Genomic DNA, 16,662 nt, shown 5'->3' with positions numbered 1-16,662 from the left:
TATCTCTAAAGCGCATACAGACAGCAGCCGATAGCAATAATAAAGATAGGCCGCTCGGCCATTAGCTAGGCAGTCCTGGGGGGACGACTTCTACCTTCTTCACCTTGCTTTGGCAGACTTAATTGGAGGCAGCCATTTCCATGACACTCGTTGCAGCTATAGAGACGTACTCTGCCACGCTGACCCTGCTATGCCTTTCCTGCTTGGTACCATTTAATGGTTTACTAATTTGAGGTTATAACCTGGTACATTTCTGTATAACCGTTTGTAACTCAGGATTTTTTTCTCAAGGGAACATTTTGTGTCTCTGGGTGTTGGTATATCCATAACCCAGGGCAATACTGCATATAAGACACCAAGGTTAAATCCTTACATGCATAACGGTTAATTAATATATACAACAACAAAATTTTTCTTTTAGACTGTGACCCCTTTTTAATACAACATGTCTGAAAAAGGGACTTTCAAGTGTAAGGGACCGGCAACTTGGTCGACTGTCCATATTTTTTCCCCAAATTCTACAGGATGCAGGGCTTTGCATCCGCTGATGCAAGCTTTGGTCTAGCATGCAGCCGTTCCACAGCAAGCCCTCCCTTAGGGGCAGCATGATATGTCCCCAATGTAACACAGTGTCTACCAATGGTAGGTAAGAGAAAAGAGGATTTTTACTCACCGTAAAATCTGTTTTTCCAACTCCATTAGGGGACAATGCACTGAAACTGGTTCTGTTTAAGTTACCTGGTTCTGGTTTATGCCCTGTTGGCTTTTCCTCTCTGCTTGATTCTACAAACCTGAGCTTCCTTTTACAGAGGAGGGGCATAGTAGGCGAGGAGAGTGTATTCAACAATTAACATAAGTGCCTAGTCTACCTACTATACCCCAATGTAACGCAGTGTCCCCCAATGGAGTCAGAGGAACAGATAATGCGGTGAGTAAAAATACTCTTTTTCCTACCTCTACAAATCACATGACATGCTGAGAGCGTGTGTAGCACACGGTCTTTGTCTGGTATCCATTTTTGCTTGCCAACCAGAGACATTTTGAAAAGGAAATAATGATTTGTAGAATAGCTAATTGCAATAAGGTGCATGCTAAAAGGGTACTTCATTTGCTATTTAAAGAAAAATTCTATGTGGGATCACAGTTATAATGTGTAGTATATATATATATTTTTTTATTTTATTTTAACATTTATTGGACTTCATCTTAATTTCAGTACATTTAATGTACAAAAGATAGGACATACCGGTTATCAGCAACTTGAAGCAGGTCCGCGACATAAGGATCCTCGGGCTGAGGTACGGGGTGGCGGCTTACTCCATATTCTGGGACAGGCTGATCAATCTGCATGCGCTGACGTCTAAAGGGAATGTTTCTCTTCTTTCCACCTAGAAAAAGTTATGGTCACCTTACACAGAAGATATAATGGTTGCTTTAAATTGTGCAATGGGCACAGCTGTAGATTGATTATTGGGCAAAAATAAAATAGTCTAATTCTGAATCATTAGGAAAAGATCGAGAGTAAACACTTTATTGGGCTTCCTTACAAGGTAAGAAACAAGCCCACCAATCCCACACTGTACAGCAGGGATAAGCAACCGGATGCCCTTCAGGGCCCTCATGGGGCGACCTTCTAATCTTCAAGAGGGCTGCACATTACCATTAATCTCAGTAATAAGTTAAAACAATACATTTACTCAGGATGGCCAGAATATTCTCATAAAGGACAATCGGAGTTTAGACTAAAATAACCAGCAACAACTTATTTGCCACATATATAAAATTATTAACTGAAGAGATCAAAAGCTCCAATTAGGTCTTTGCCTAAGATCGTCGAGAATTCCCCAGATACTACTAGATGATACAGACCGGGGGGAAAGGGGGATATAATTTCCCTGACTGTTTGGGGAACCAAGGGATGATTGATTTATTTGTGGAGCAGTACAAAATCATAATTTAGAAAAAAATTATCTCCACAATACATTGCATGATCAGACCTGAAGAATAAATGCCTGTGTGCAACAAATAAAAGTTTGGGGAGGTGAGACATGTGACCGATTTACAAATTCAAACACTTCGTTATTATTCAGGCAATATTATCAGGTGGAATGCTTTAGTAGTTATGGGTTCCTATTGAAATGTCCAATTCCTCCACAATAGTCCAATGTTAAACTGTGGTAAACAGTGCTGCTGCTCGAGGGCAATCACAGTAACCAAATTTGTGCCAAGAGTGCACCTGTATCAGATAAAGCATAACTGTCAGGGCAAGAGACACAATACTACCTCATTAGTAATAATCCCAAAGAGATTGGCAGCTGCAAGACACTGTGCACATGGGGAAGTAGCTGCTTATCCATATTTACAACTGTCCCTAATGGTCATGTTCTCCTGGTCATCACATCACTATTATTCCTGCAGTAGGGTTAGGGATAACAATGTAACATTAAGAGGTGCCTGCACAGAAATGAGCACAACCCAGTGGAAGCTAGATCAAAGGATCGGTCTCTCTGCCCTGAAACCCGGGAAGGCCGTATGCAAACAAAGCACATTGAGTGTCTTTAATGAAAACATATAGCTAGGTCCGAAAATATTTGGAAAGGGACACAATTTTCATAAATTTTGCTCTGTAAGCCACCACAATGCATTTGAAATTACACAATGGAGATGCAATTGAACTGCAGACTCTCCGCTTTAAATCAAGGGGTTGAACAAAAATATCATATGAAACGTTTAGGAATTGTAACCATTTTTATACACAGTCCTCTATTTATGGGACCTCAAATGTAATTGGACAAATTAACGATTATAAATAAAATGTTCATTTTTATTACTTTATCACAAATCCTTTGCAGGCAATGGCTGCCTGCAGTTTGGCACCCATGGACATCAGCAAAAGCAGACTTTCTTCCTATGTTATTCTTTGCCAGGTCTTTACTGCAGCTGTCTTCAGTTTTTGTTTGTTCTGCTTTTAAAATTGCCTTCAGCAAGTGAAAAGCACGCTCGATCAGGGGGAGGTCAGGTGATTGACTCGGCCATTGCAGAATATTACACCTATTTACCTTCCAAAACTCCTGGGATGCTTTTGCAAGATATTTTGGGTCTATGACCATCTGTACTGTGATGCACCGTCCAATAAACTCTGCTGAATTTGACTGAATCTGAGCTCCTTTATCTGAATGCTGTGGCTTCACAGCAACAGCTTCCAAATGCCACACTTGGAATCAACTGCAGACTTATTGCCTGCTTAATTGAGAAAGATCATCATCATCATTTATTTATATAGCGCCACTAATTCCGCAGCGCTGTACAGAGAACCCATTCACATCAGTCCCTGCCCCACTGGAGCTTACAGTCTAAATTCCCTAATATAGACACACACAGACACAGACAGGGAGACAGACAGACAGAGAGGGAGAGACTAGGGTCAATTTTTTTTTTTATAGCAGCCAATTAACCTACCAGAATGTTTTTGGAGTTATAACTAAGGAATAGCCCACAGCTGTCCATGAAACAGCTTGTGAGTCAATTGTCCAATTACTTTTGGACCCTTGAAAAAGAGAGGGCTACATATTTAGCAGCTGTAAATCCTAAACCCTTCCTTCAATTTGGATGTGAATACTCTCAAATTAAAGCCGATTGTCTGCACTTCAGACCCATAATCATTATACAACTGTAACTTGAATATGTTTTGGTAAACATCTATAATACCACACACTCTGTCAATGTCCAAAGATAAATGGACCTAACTGTAGAAGTAAAAAATAAATATACAGTCTTAAATTTAAAAAAGCACCACTTCCTGAGGACACTAAGCTAAAACTGGTCAGCACCGTCTTTGGGTATGGCCTACAAAAAAAATTCTCTTAACTATGTTCAACCTCCTAGTGACAAGACTTATACCTCATGGTAGGTGGTACCAAAAAAAGACAAGCGCCTCCTGTTCAGTAGTACTACATGTGCACATATATTCAAGAAAAAACATCCACCATTTACATTATTAATGAGCAAAAACTGACCTGGTGTTTGCACCACAGCTTGCATGTTCTTCTCCTGAAGTTGCTGAATCCTCTCTGTCTTGGCTTTGTTTTCCTTTTCCATTGATCGAATTTTATGAACATACTGGTTATTTAAAAATTTCAGATCAGCAGTCTGGTGTTCAAGTTTTCTTAGAGAAGCTTTCAAGTCTTCAGGAAAATGAAGCAAGTACAGTGGTTATATTAAAGTAAAGTAAAGAACCATACAAAAAAATAAAATGTTACTGTCCAACCAGTTCTCTGCATTTTTGGAGGCCACCAGAGGACGGTAGAGACATATACTATATGGACAAAAGTATTATGCCACACCTGTTAATTATTGAATGGAGCAGTTTCAATCAGACCTGTTGCCAGAGGTGTATAAAATCAAGCACCTAGCCATGCAGTCTCCATTTGCAAACATTTGTGATACAAAATGGGTCGTTCTGAAGAGCTCAGTGACTTTGAGCGTGGTACTGTGATAGGACGCCACCTTTGCAATAGGACAGTTTGTGAAATTTTCATCCATGCTGAATATTCCACGGCCAACTGTAAGTGAAATTATTAGAAGGTGGAAGCGCTTAGGAACAACAGCAACTCATGTTCTGTGGAGTGACGAATCACGTTTCCGTTTGGCAGTCAGATGGGAGAGTCTGGGTTAGGCGGATGCCGAGAGAATGTTACCTGCCTGACTGCATTATGCAAACTGTGAAGTTTGGTGGAGGAGGGATAATAATAGTATGGGGCTGTTTTTCAGGGTTTGGACTAGGCCCCTTATCAACAGTGAAGGGCAATCTTAATACATCAGTATACCAAGTAATTTTGGACAATGCTATGCTTCCAACTTTGTGGCAACAGTTTGGGGGAAGACCCTTTTCTAGTCCAACATGACGGTGCCCAAGTGCACAAAGCAAGGACTACAAAGACATAGTTCGATGAGTCTGGTGTGGAAGAACTTGACTGGCCCACAAAGAGCCGTGGCCTCACCCCCCATAGAACATCTTTGGGATGGACCGGAACAAAGATTGCAAGCCAGGCCTCCTCGTCCAACAGAAGCGTAGAAGCTGATATCACTGCATAAGGGGGACCAACTCCATATTAAAGTATATGTATTTGAATACAATGTTATTACAGTCCCTGATGGTGTAATGGTCAAGTGTCCAAATACTTTTGCCCATATAGTGTAAAAAGTGCCTAAACTACTTCTATGGATGAACATAAAAGCTACCTTTCACATATACAAAGACAACCCCAGGCACTCACTGTATACGGTATGATAGATGAATATATTCATGAGAAAAAGCGACTTGCTGGGAGAATAACAATGGCTTGTTTTTTGTTTTGCCTTTTCAATCAATGTGCCCATATATTCTGGCTCAACAAGTTCAAAGACAAGGTAATTTCTATAGTTTTTTTAAGTATCATTGCTGTGAATTCTATGCAAAGACTCAAGTAAGGTGTCCAACCTTTAATGTAGCGATCAGATTCTTCTCTGATCTTTAGGAGCTCCAAGTGTAGTTCATTGTTTTCCTTGACAACTCTGGCATTTTCTGCCTTGTAAGGTTCGATAACATCGTCAAAATTCTTGCTCTCCTTCTTACTCTTGCCAGCACTTAACTTTGCATTGCGAAGGCTTTCTGTAGTATGAACAAGGTCACTGTAAAGGGCAGACAAACCAGAATGTCAAACTGAACGTCCATAATGTATTTGCTTATGCTAATCAAGTAGCGGCAAAAATTTTATGACAAACAATTCTAGGAGACATTTACAAGAACTGACCTTGACAATTTAAGGTAAAAAAACATAGCAATAATATACTCTATGTACTTAAAATAAAGGGGATGCAGGATAGCATGGTAACTCAGAGGATGGACTGCCCCTTATAATGGTAGTATATTTATGAGGCCAACCAAGAAATTACTTCCTGAAAGCGCAAACATGGTGAAAAATGAGGGATAATAAGCAATGGATTATGGTAGATTTATTTTATCTCCTTTCCAATTACAAGATACCTGAAAAGTTTTTCAACAAGCGGCAATGACTCGATGCCCAGCGGCTGCTTGTAACCCAGCTGGTCGAGACGCTTGCGGAGGTTAATGAATTTCCTTTCTGCAGCAGTACTCATTGTAGGAATTTTTCAAAGGCTTCTAGATTCAGCACCTGCACATGAATATGAACAAGAATACAAGGTCTAAGAATGTCTTATAACCACAATATGTAACTATTGCACATTACGAAGTGTTGCGTGTAATTGGTACAATATCAATCATTTTTCATACTTGATCAAAACAATCAGTACCTAAATCACAAATATAGCTTGTGCAGCAATCATAAAGAACATTCATATAAAACAAAAAAAGGACACTTTATACCAGTCACCTCTTTTACACATGATCCTTCAGAAGATCCTAATAATGCTTTCTTTCTCTTTGTAAACAGAGGACAAGCTGAACGGCAAACCCTTTACATAGGAAGTGTCCTTTCATATGACTCCTTCCACGTGTTACTGTGTTCCTCCCATCTCATCAGACATAATGTACGGGTAAAAGGCAGGCCAAGCTGTCAGCAGTGTAAGCAAATAGTATATCTGAAGAGACTGAAAATATGACAGAATATGTCTATGACTGGATCACTGATAAATAACTTATGGTATAAATTTATTTAAAGGAAATAGCGTGCTTATTTATATAATTGCAAATGTACTTTTTGACATTGTGGGTATTTTGGTAAAAGGAATATCTTTATTTAGGAGACAAGGGAAAGAAATGTGTTTCCCATTTAACCTTGCTAGACGAAATGCATTATTTCCTAAGGTATATATATATATATATATCTGATACAATAAGTCTTTGTGGGTGGAAGTCTTTTGTGTATTGTGATGTGAGAAAATGGCTTGTTTGGGATTTGTTACTTTCTGTGGGAATGTGTATTCTATAGCTGTCTGAAGAAGGGACCCATGTTAATTAGATCTTTTGATGTGTGAGGGTCCACTTGAAGACACAGGAAGGTTTATTAAGACCTTGCTACTATATTTACTGCATCTACAAACAAGATGCAGGATATCACAACATTTTCAGAATTTCCCAGTTAAGTGTAAATATTGGTAGCTTTGCAATGCCTGTAAATCCATGTTTGTGTAAACAAATGGCATCCTGATTCTAAAAATAGCTCAGACCTCAAGGGGTCTGGCTTACCCTTTGAAGCTGTGTCCAACCTGTATAAAAAAAAGCACTGCCTTGAATTGAAAGTTGTTCTTCTGATTTCATCTGACCTTAGCACTGGTACCTCCAATCAGTGTGACTGCAAATAAACATCACTTGCTTCAAAGTATCTTCCATGCTGAAAATCCTGTAACCTACAGATTAAACCCAAAATCTAATTCGGCTGTTTCTGAGGTTTGGATCTAGCTTTCCAGTACCACTGCTCTGCCTACTACCCTGCAGCTCTGGTCAGTGTGATAGGCCAGAGGGGATACATCCACAGCAACCCTGATCCATAGTAAGAGGTCAGGAGTACCAGCCCAGGTAAGCCAGTAACAGGGTACGCTCACAGCGTCAGTTACCCAGAAGAAACCCGGTACTGGATGCCGGTAAGGAGTCCAGAGGTGGCAGCATTTCTAAGCCCCTCCTACTGCGACAAGAGGGCGCATTTGGGATAACTAAAGGGAACGGTGGAAAAGTAATTGCAGCCGGTTCCCAGCAGCAACAAACAGGGTGTCCATCCTGTCACAATGTCTTTATAGAGAAATATTAACACTCACTTAAAAAGGACCACAAAAAAGTGTAAGCTGCTTCACTTATAACAGCTACTAAGGACATTCACACAAATGTATAGCTTATTAGACCTGAAGATATTTGAGAGGAGACTTGGGTCATGTAGAATACACTTTAGGGTAGATCTTGTAAAAAAGAAAAGTGGAGGTTTCCTTTTTACACTGTTTGATAGATCTACCCCTTCATGTGTACACCATATTTACATTAACTATTGCATGAAGCCTTCCAAAACATAAAAGGACTATGGACAACACTTATTACTAAGTTAACATAACAAAAAAAGGTACACAATTTACAAAATAAATCCCAACTCTTCAGATTCCGCTATTAATGTAACCAATTTCAGATAAGTATCACATGACTATAAGACATGAAAAGTAATAAAAGGAAAGAAGGACCTAGGGTGCAAAGTCTATTTACGTACACAGAAAGAAAAATGAAAATTAATTAAGGAGGACCAATGACGTGAACACTACACTTAAAAATAAATGCTACACATAGTGCTAGCTTATGATCTGTGCAGAATAAAAGCAAAAGCTTCTGTCTGCCATCTCTTTTTTTCTGCTCCGTCATTATCAGACCTTCTGCAACTGGCCAAGCTTGTAGTGGGCTCATATTCCAACCCCTTATGTCACATATACCACCTCTTATCATGTTCATCATATCTCAAGCTCTGGGAGGATATAAAGGCATTATGGGGAAGAGGAAACAAATAACGGAACTGTACTTAATGGTAAACTCAGCAAGAAGACTTATTGACTGACAGAAAGTAAAGTTAGTGTTTGTGCTGTTACTTGTTAAATATTAAGTTATACCCACCTCACTGACAAAACACCACCAACTGAAACAGAAGGTATTTTTTTTAAATAAGCAATAACTCGTTAACTTCAAAAGGTATAGAAACTAAGAACCTGGCAGTTTTATACTTGCTACTTTCTTCTATTCCATAAAAGTGCTGCCCACATAGCGATTAGTCAGTCTTTCCAGGCTCTATGTATTATGCACAGATTACTTGTGATGCAGAGAGGCAGTAACTACTGGGCTCACCAATCTGGTCACATTATGATACATTACATGCAAATCTTACACATACAACCTCATTCACTTTGACCATGTTTAAGAGTGAAAACGTTGTATACAATCTAGCCTCCTAACGTTTTGTGGCTCACAATATCTTGGCAGTTTTCACTTACAAATACTTAGTTATTATGAAATGTAAGTACCCTTGAGATCTATACCTCATAACATTTGTTGATTGGATTGTAAATCCTGGAAAATCAGCTACATGCATGATAGCAACAATATCTCCTGTAATTTTCACCATAGTATAAGTTCTATGTTACATTTATTCACCCTGGAAGAGACCTTCTGCAACATCCACTGTTCTTTAAAAGAAAAAAAAAAAAAAAAAAACAACCTCAAACACGTTGCTATTCATGGATACAGACTTAAGAACTTAAGAGCTACAACACTCTTTGCTAAGGAACTGGCGCAAAACAGCCTTTATTACCATCCATATTTCCAATTTAGACCCTTCCTCTCAATCAAATATTATCCAAATGTACATGTTTGGTAAATACTCAAACTCCTGAAAAGGGCTAATCCTGGCTTAAAGGCATATACTTTTGACGCCATTCCTAATGACAGAAAATTTATAAAAAATAATTAAAAAAAAAAATTACAACTGCATCAATTTTTGGAGCTCCAAGTTAATGGATTCCTATATACATGTCTCTGTTCAGTCAAGACAGAAGTCACCACCCAGATTGGTCCTTATGGAGGATAAATTAATCCTTGAGAAATACTTTGACCAGCATGACAATCAGGAGGCATCTCAGACTACCCAATACTTGGCCCATTTTTACAGTTATCAGGGGGTACTTAATATTGGTTCTCACAAAGACTTTCAGTCCTTGGATATTCCTCTCTCGATACAGTGTGCTATTTACAGGCCATCTCCAAAGAGGGTGATGGGATTAGTTTGCCAGGCACAATTTTACTGGCCATGGTGTCAGTGTTTCTTTGAGCCCCAATTGGCAACTTAATCTGTACTGGTGGATATAGTAATGTTTAGGTAACACTAGACAACAATGAGTGTAGAAATGTGATGTGAACTGTGTATAAGTGTACACAAATGGTATTAACCTGCAGCAGTGTGTTCCTTTTCTTAATTTGAGAGCAGGGATCGGCAACCTCCGCCGGACGTTGTACGCAGACCACTTCTGTCTGGCATGCCAGAGCTCCGAACCTGTCTCACTAAAGAAGCCAAAAATGACTGAAACGGAGCTCCTGCACATGCGCAGCAGCTCTGTTTCAGTAATCTTCGGCTGCTTTAGAGAAGCACCCCTCAGGTTCCGTTGTGAAACAAAAGATGCTGACTCCAGGTAAGTACAAGTGATAACATGATCTGGGACACAACTATTTGGCATAAAACTGGGGTGCACAGTTTTGAAGCATAATATTATCTGGGAAACAACTATGGCTTTCCATAAGATTTTGGGAGTGTTTCTGTTGGAATTTGTGCCCAAACATTTTGTAGAGCATTTATGAGGACAGACACTGATGTTGGACGAGAAGGCCTGGCTCGCAATCTCTGTTCAAGTTCATCCCAAAGGTGTTCAATGGGGTTGAAGTCTGTGTGGGCCAGTCAAGTTCTTCCACACCAAACTCATCAAACCATGTCTTTGTAGTCCTGGCTTTGTGCACTGGGGCACAGTCATGTTGGACTAGAAAAGGTCTTTCCCAAACTGCTGAACTTGAGAGGATTGTCTGTTGCCGCCTCACTAGACACCTTTCGGACAATTCCCTCCTCGACTCTCTCCAATCCAGTTACCGCCCCCTCCACCGAAACTGCCCTGGCCAAAGTCACTAATTATCTACTTTTAGCCAAATCCAAGGGTCACTTCTCCCTGCTCATCCTCCTTGACCTCTCTGCGGCCTTTGACACCGTGGACCACCCCCTCCTGCTTCAAACACTTCTCTCTCTTGGTCTCTCTGGATCTGTCCTTGCCTGGTTCACCTCATACCTCGCTAACCGCTCCTTCTCAGTATCCACGTCTGGCTCCTCCTCCACCCCCTTCCCTCTCCCTGTTGGTGTCCCTCAGGGCTCTGTTCTTGGCCCTCTACTCTTTTCGCTCTACACCTCCTCCCTGGGGGCTCTCATCTTCTCCTTCGGTCTTCAGTATCACCTTTACGCTGATGACATCCAACTCTACATCTCCTCGCCTGATCTCTCCTCCACCCTCCTCTCTCGTGTATCTGACTGCCTCTCTGCCATTTCCTCCTGGATGTCATCGCGCTCTCAAAATTAACATCTCCAAAACTGAACTGATTGTCTTTCCTCCCCCTAGACTCCCCTCCCACCACATCCTCTCTATCACTGTTAACAATACCACCATCTCCTCTGTCACCCAACTCCGCTGCCTGGGCATTACCGTCGACTCCTCTCTCTCCTTTGCCCCCCACATCCAATCCCTTGCCCAAGCCTGTCGCTACCAGCTACGCAACATTGCCCGCATCCGGCCCTTCCTCTCCCAGGATGCCACCAAAACTACCATCCACGCACTCATCATCTCCCGCCTTGATTATTGCAACCTCCTTCTTACCGGCCTCCCCCATTCCCATCTCGCCCCCCTCCGCTCTATACTCAATGCAGCTGCAAGACTCATCTTCCTTTCTCGCCGCTCCTCGTCTGCCTCCCCTCTCTGCCTTGCCGTACACTGGCCCCCCATTCCTTACAGAATCCTTTTCAAACTCCTGACCGTCACTTACAAGGCTCTCCTCCCAGTCTACTGCTCCCTATATCTCTAACCTCCTCTCCATTCACACCCCTGCCGGCTCCCTGCGCTCGGCCAATGACCGTCGCCTCTCCTCCACTCTGATCAACTCTTCCCACTCCAGAATCCAAGACTTCTCCCGTGCTGCCCCCCTTCACTGGAACGACCTCCCTCGCTCCATCCGTCTTTCTCCCAATCTGTCCTCCTTCAAGAGGGCACTCAAAACTTACCTGTTCCTAAAGGCTTACCAACCTTCCACCTAACCTCTCCTCCACCTGTTCTTCCCCTCTCTCCTCCCAGCCCCCCTGTTCACTCCCCACTTACTTCAACTTGCTCCCTGTGTGCCTGAGTTCTGTCTACCCTCCCTTAGGATGTAAGTTCATTTGAGCAGGGCCATCTTCCCTTTGTTCTCCATACCTGCTCTTCTGTTCCGTCTTTACTGCATTTGCCTGCCTGGAGTCTCTGAAGTTTTGGTATTTTTTGTTAACTGTTTATAATGTTTCACCTTGTTTAGTCTACTGTTTGTGCTGTGTACGGCGCTGCGGAACTCTTGTGGCCCCTAATAAATAAAGGATAATAATAATAATAATAATAATAATAATAATATTAATAACTTGCCACAAAGTTGGAAGGATAACATTATCCAAAATTACTTGGTATACTTTCTGCAAATGTACACACTTTTCTCACATGAACAAAGATAGCAAAAATTCAATATTGAGCTGAATGTTTAGCCAAACCTGCACACATTAGGGTTTCCAGATGCATTTCTATGCCTCTTAGGGGGCAGATTCTTCAGAGGTTAAAACATACATCTCCAAGGCACCCTTAAATACTTTTACATAAACAGTGTGAACCAATCATATAGTTATCTCGAATTAACATACAATTATTAGTAATATGTTATAAAACATGATATCATGCTGAAACAGTAAATACAATACCCACTAATAATCAATTTGTTTCAAAAAACAGTATTGTCTGTTAGTCCAGTCAGAGACTCTACACACAAAACTACGCTGATCTATTTTAATTAATCATAATAATGTAAACACACACGTATTTCCATTTAACCCCCAATAATCTGATATATATTAAATATTAAAGATTAGTATTACCAAACGTCATAAACAGACTGATATTACACTGTAATGTTCCGTCTGTTTTGTAAACAGTCACGTGGTAATTGTTAACAAATCACCAATAAGTAATCACATAATGGCAGATGGCCAATCATTATCATTCCCGATATTTACATCATGTGTGGCTTAAAAGCCAATCACAAGAATTAACGAATTCAGTCCGAGTATCACACAAACTGAAACTGCATATAGCGAATGGAAAACTAACTGAAATCAGTCTCATACCAGCTAAGATTACAATGAAAGCAGTGGTCATCAACCTGGTCCCTACCGCCCAATAGTCAGTGATTCAAACTTTCACGGTGGGGATTTTAGCAATGTTCCACATTGCTAAGTAATGTTCCACATTGCTAAGTGTTAGAAACAGGGACAATACTCTCCGTTTTTCTGGCAGCCCAATCCCCGATGATTTAGTGGTAGGAGGGAGTGGGGCAGGACTTCAGTGTCCGAAATGCGCATGCTCCAGAAACCAGAAGTTTGGCTTACACGCCAAGTCTTGCATTAGTGACCGCAGTGAATGGACGCATCGAGTAGCTGCTGCGTACATATTTTTTAGGACTGGGTTTACAGTTTTGGGAGAATTTCCCCTTAACCAGTGAGAGTCATACTGGAGGCACCTAATAAGTATATTATATTTAATATAAGTATTAGCGAGCCTGGCCACCACAACAAGAAGTGTATTCTGCACGGACGTGCAGAGGCTGTGACACAGAGTGTTACAGGGCATACCAACAACCGGCACCTGAATGTATATATGTGAATATAGGAAACTGTACATGCAAGACTGCAGAGTTTGACTTTTTCAAATAGACTTTTGCAATTTACTTTTGAGTTCCATCTCTAAACCTCTTTCTGGGTGGGTGCAGTACGTGGTTAGTGAGAGTAAGCACGCTTCCACGGCTTTGCACGAGTTTATAAATTGTGCAACCAATTGTGCTTGAATGTCTGAAAAAAAGAAATACGCTTGTGGATATTTATCAGAGTATCTGAAGATGGTTTTCATTGAATTTGTTACAAATAAACAGCTTCCAATGTGTTTACTGTGCCACAAGACATAATTCAATGAAGCCAAGTCGACTGCAAGAACATCTTGCTACAAAGCATTCAAAAGATAAAGATAAGCCCATTGAATATTTTAAAAAAATGTATAAAAGATTTCAAAACTGTTCAACAATAACTACATCATTTATGAAACAACATGCAAAGAACGAGGATGTATTAACTGCAGCTTACCCTATATCACAATTATTTGCAAAAAGTGGTAAAAGCCATAATATTGACAAAACTTTGATAAAACTCTATCAAAAGAATTTCTCTCAACAGTAATACATCAGGATATACCTGAAGTTTTAAAAACATTAAACATTGCCCCTTAGCGATAGCACAGTAAAGCGACGCACTGACAAAATGGTGGTTAATGTTGGAAATAAACTTATAAGTATTCTACAAAACTCTTCATTTTTCATACAGTTGGACGAGTTGGCCATTGCAAATAATAATGCTCTATTGATGACATATGTACGGTACTTTGATGAAAACAATACATTGCATTATTACGCAAACGGATCATCAATATTTAATGCTGTGAAATCATACTTTACAAAAAATAATACACACATGAACTGTATTGCTGCATGCGCTACTGATAAAGCACCATCAATGGTAGGTCGCTATTGTGGATTTGTTGCTTATTTAAAGGAAGAAGTGCCAAATGTTGTGTGTATTCATTGTGTGGTACACAGAAAACATTGTATGGATAACATTTAAGTACAAGTCTCCATTCATTAATAAGTATAATAATTAGAGCTGTAAATAAGATCAAATCTTATGCCAAAAGTTGATAGAATGTTTCGACAACTATGCCAGGACAATAAATGAGCTATTTATTAGGTTACTTTTACACACATAAGTTCAATGGCTCTTAAAGGGTACATGTTTGGCTCGTTTTGTAGCTTTATAGGATAGTGTCAGTTTTTTGAAAGTAATAGTGAGACTCCTCTCTGTCAACAATTGAAAACAGTAAGGAATGATGCCTTTTATTTGGCAGACATTTTCAAGTGATTTAATGATATTAATTTGCAGCTTCAAGGAGCCAATATAACTAATCAGTTGCAAAAATATTGTGCCATTATTTATCGAAAAAACCTTATCTTTTCGATCAATCTTTTGAAGAGAATTTCATCAGTTTCCGGATTTGTCACCTATAAAAGATCATGTAACTCCAGAAGAGATTGAAAGGTTCTGTAGCCACCTCAAAGAATTTAAATTAGATATGGAAAATCAATTCAAAGATATTTTGAACTTGAAGGTGTATGTCTGAATGATAAATCCTTTTACTGCAAATTTTGCAGCTATTGGTATAAATTGTCAAGAACTATTAGAATTAAATATGATAATGAGAACAAATATAATTTTGAGTGTGGTGGATACCAAAAACTCTGGCAAAATAATAATAAAAAAAAAATACTAGCATTATTTCCAAATATGTGGAAAATGCTATTTAATTTAGTGATAGCTTTCCCTACTTCATATCTTGTAGAATCAGGCTTTAATGCTGTTAAGCATATTATGGAAAAACAGAGAAACAGTCTGACTATCACTGAAAGAGACCTTTGTTTGTTCGTTATGAAAATCGAACCAGATAACAAATATTTAGTCTCGCAGCACTATAGCAGGAGGACACGCGTCAGGGGTCCCCCTGCCATAATGACTAACCAACCCCAGGCTGTTCATTCCCTAGGGAGTGGGGTCTGCAAAAAAAAAACAAGCGGGCCCCCCCCCTCTAGGAATAACCAGCCCAGTCCCAGCCAGCTCGGGCTGCCCTATACACACTTTTATTAAAAATAATAAATCCTCAATAAAAGCAATACACACCCTCATTCATACCACATACATTTATTAAAAATAAGAAAACCCCACAATCCTCACCAATCAGATTTCGTCTTCTTTCGTCAGCAGCTTTTAATCTAAAAATGCTTGAATTCCCAGGAGGGACCCCTTGTTGATTGCAGTCTTCTTATTTTCAGCCCAGGAGGGGCCCCATATTTGTAGACCACGCGACTCACGGAGTTCATTGCGTATCGGAGCTTGTACACTGTACAAGCTGTTTTGCGGCGTAGTTCATCTTTTTTTTTTTTTTTTTTTTTTAACCAAGCATGTTCCGGACTGGAATACAAATATGGGGCCCCTTCTGGGCTGAAGATAAGGCTGCAATCAACAAGGGGGCCCTCCTGGCCAGAAGAACTGAAGATTTTTTCAAGCAGGGACATTGGATACAAATTGATTTGGACTTGGTATTCAAGCATTTTTGGATGAAAGATGAAGAAATCTGATTGGTGAAGATTTTGGGGTTTTCTTATTTTTTAATAAATATATGTGGTATGAATGAGGGTGTGTATTGTTTTTGTTGGATTTATTTTTAATAAAAGTTGTAAACAGGGAGCTGGTTAATTTACTCTTGTGGAACTACAGGTCGCAGCCAGCCATGGTTGTCAGGGCATGTCGGCACTTGGAGAACCACAAGTGCCAGCATGCCCTTGCTGCCATGGGTATGCTGGTGCTTGTAGTTATACAAGCATGCCCAGACTGTTTAGGGCAGCCGGAGCTGGCTGGGGCTTGTAGTTCCACAAAACAATGTCATCCGTTAGTTATTTTACATTATTTTCTGCGCTATTACCCTACTACCCACAGCCCACGGGGGTAGGAAGAGCCCTAGTGCTTTCAGTTTTTTTTCTGTAGACCCCATTCCCTGGGGAATCCAGCCCAGCGCTGAACAGCCTGGGGTTGGTTTGCCATTATGGCAGGGGGATGCCTGCCGCGTGTCCCTCTGCTATAGTGCCACCCACCCCGGGCTGGTTTGCCTAGTGCTGGTTACGTGAAAATCGGCGGGACCCCACTCAAATTTTCCCCCCGATTTTCACGTAACCAGCAGTAGGCTGATAGCACTAAGGTTAATAGT

At 40.3% G+C, this 16,662-nt stretch overlaps 1 protein-coding gene across 2 annotated transcripts in view; it reads right to left on the bottom strand.

Annotated features, from left to right (window-relative positions):
• Positions 1–16,662, bottom strand: part of CEP135 (centrosomal protein 135) — an 85,506-nt gene that overhangs the window by 62,823 nt on the left and 6,021 nt on the right. For both annotated transcript variants that reach the window (XM_075195978.1, XM_075195988.1), the window contains exons 2-5: positions 6,026–6,173; positions 5,480–5,670; positions 4,017–4,184; positions 1,247–1,388 (exon numbers count right to left, since the gene is read on the bottom strand). In XM_075195978.1, the coding sequence (XP_075052079.1) occupies positions 1,247–1,388; positions 4,017–4,184; positions 5,480–5,670; positions 6,026–6,138 (614 nt within the window). In that variant the 5' untranslated portion in view covers positions 6,139–6,173. The remainder of the gene's footprint in view (positions 1–1,246; positions 1,389–4,016; positions 4,185–5,479; positions 5,671–6,025; positions 6,174–16,662) is intronic.

This window comes from Mixophyes fleayi, chromosome 1 (assembly GCF_038048845.1).
Source record: "Mixophyes fleayi isolate aMixFle1 chromosome 1, aMixFle1.hap1, whole genome shotgun sequence".
Taxonomy (NCBI): domain Eukaryota; kingdom Metazoa; phylum Chordata; class Amphibia; order Anura; family Limnodynastidae; genus Mixophyes; species Mixophyes fleayi.
Note: the sequence above shows the minus strand (reverse complement) of the source record. Positions and strands in the feature narration are given on the sequence as shown.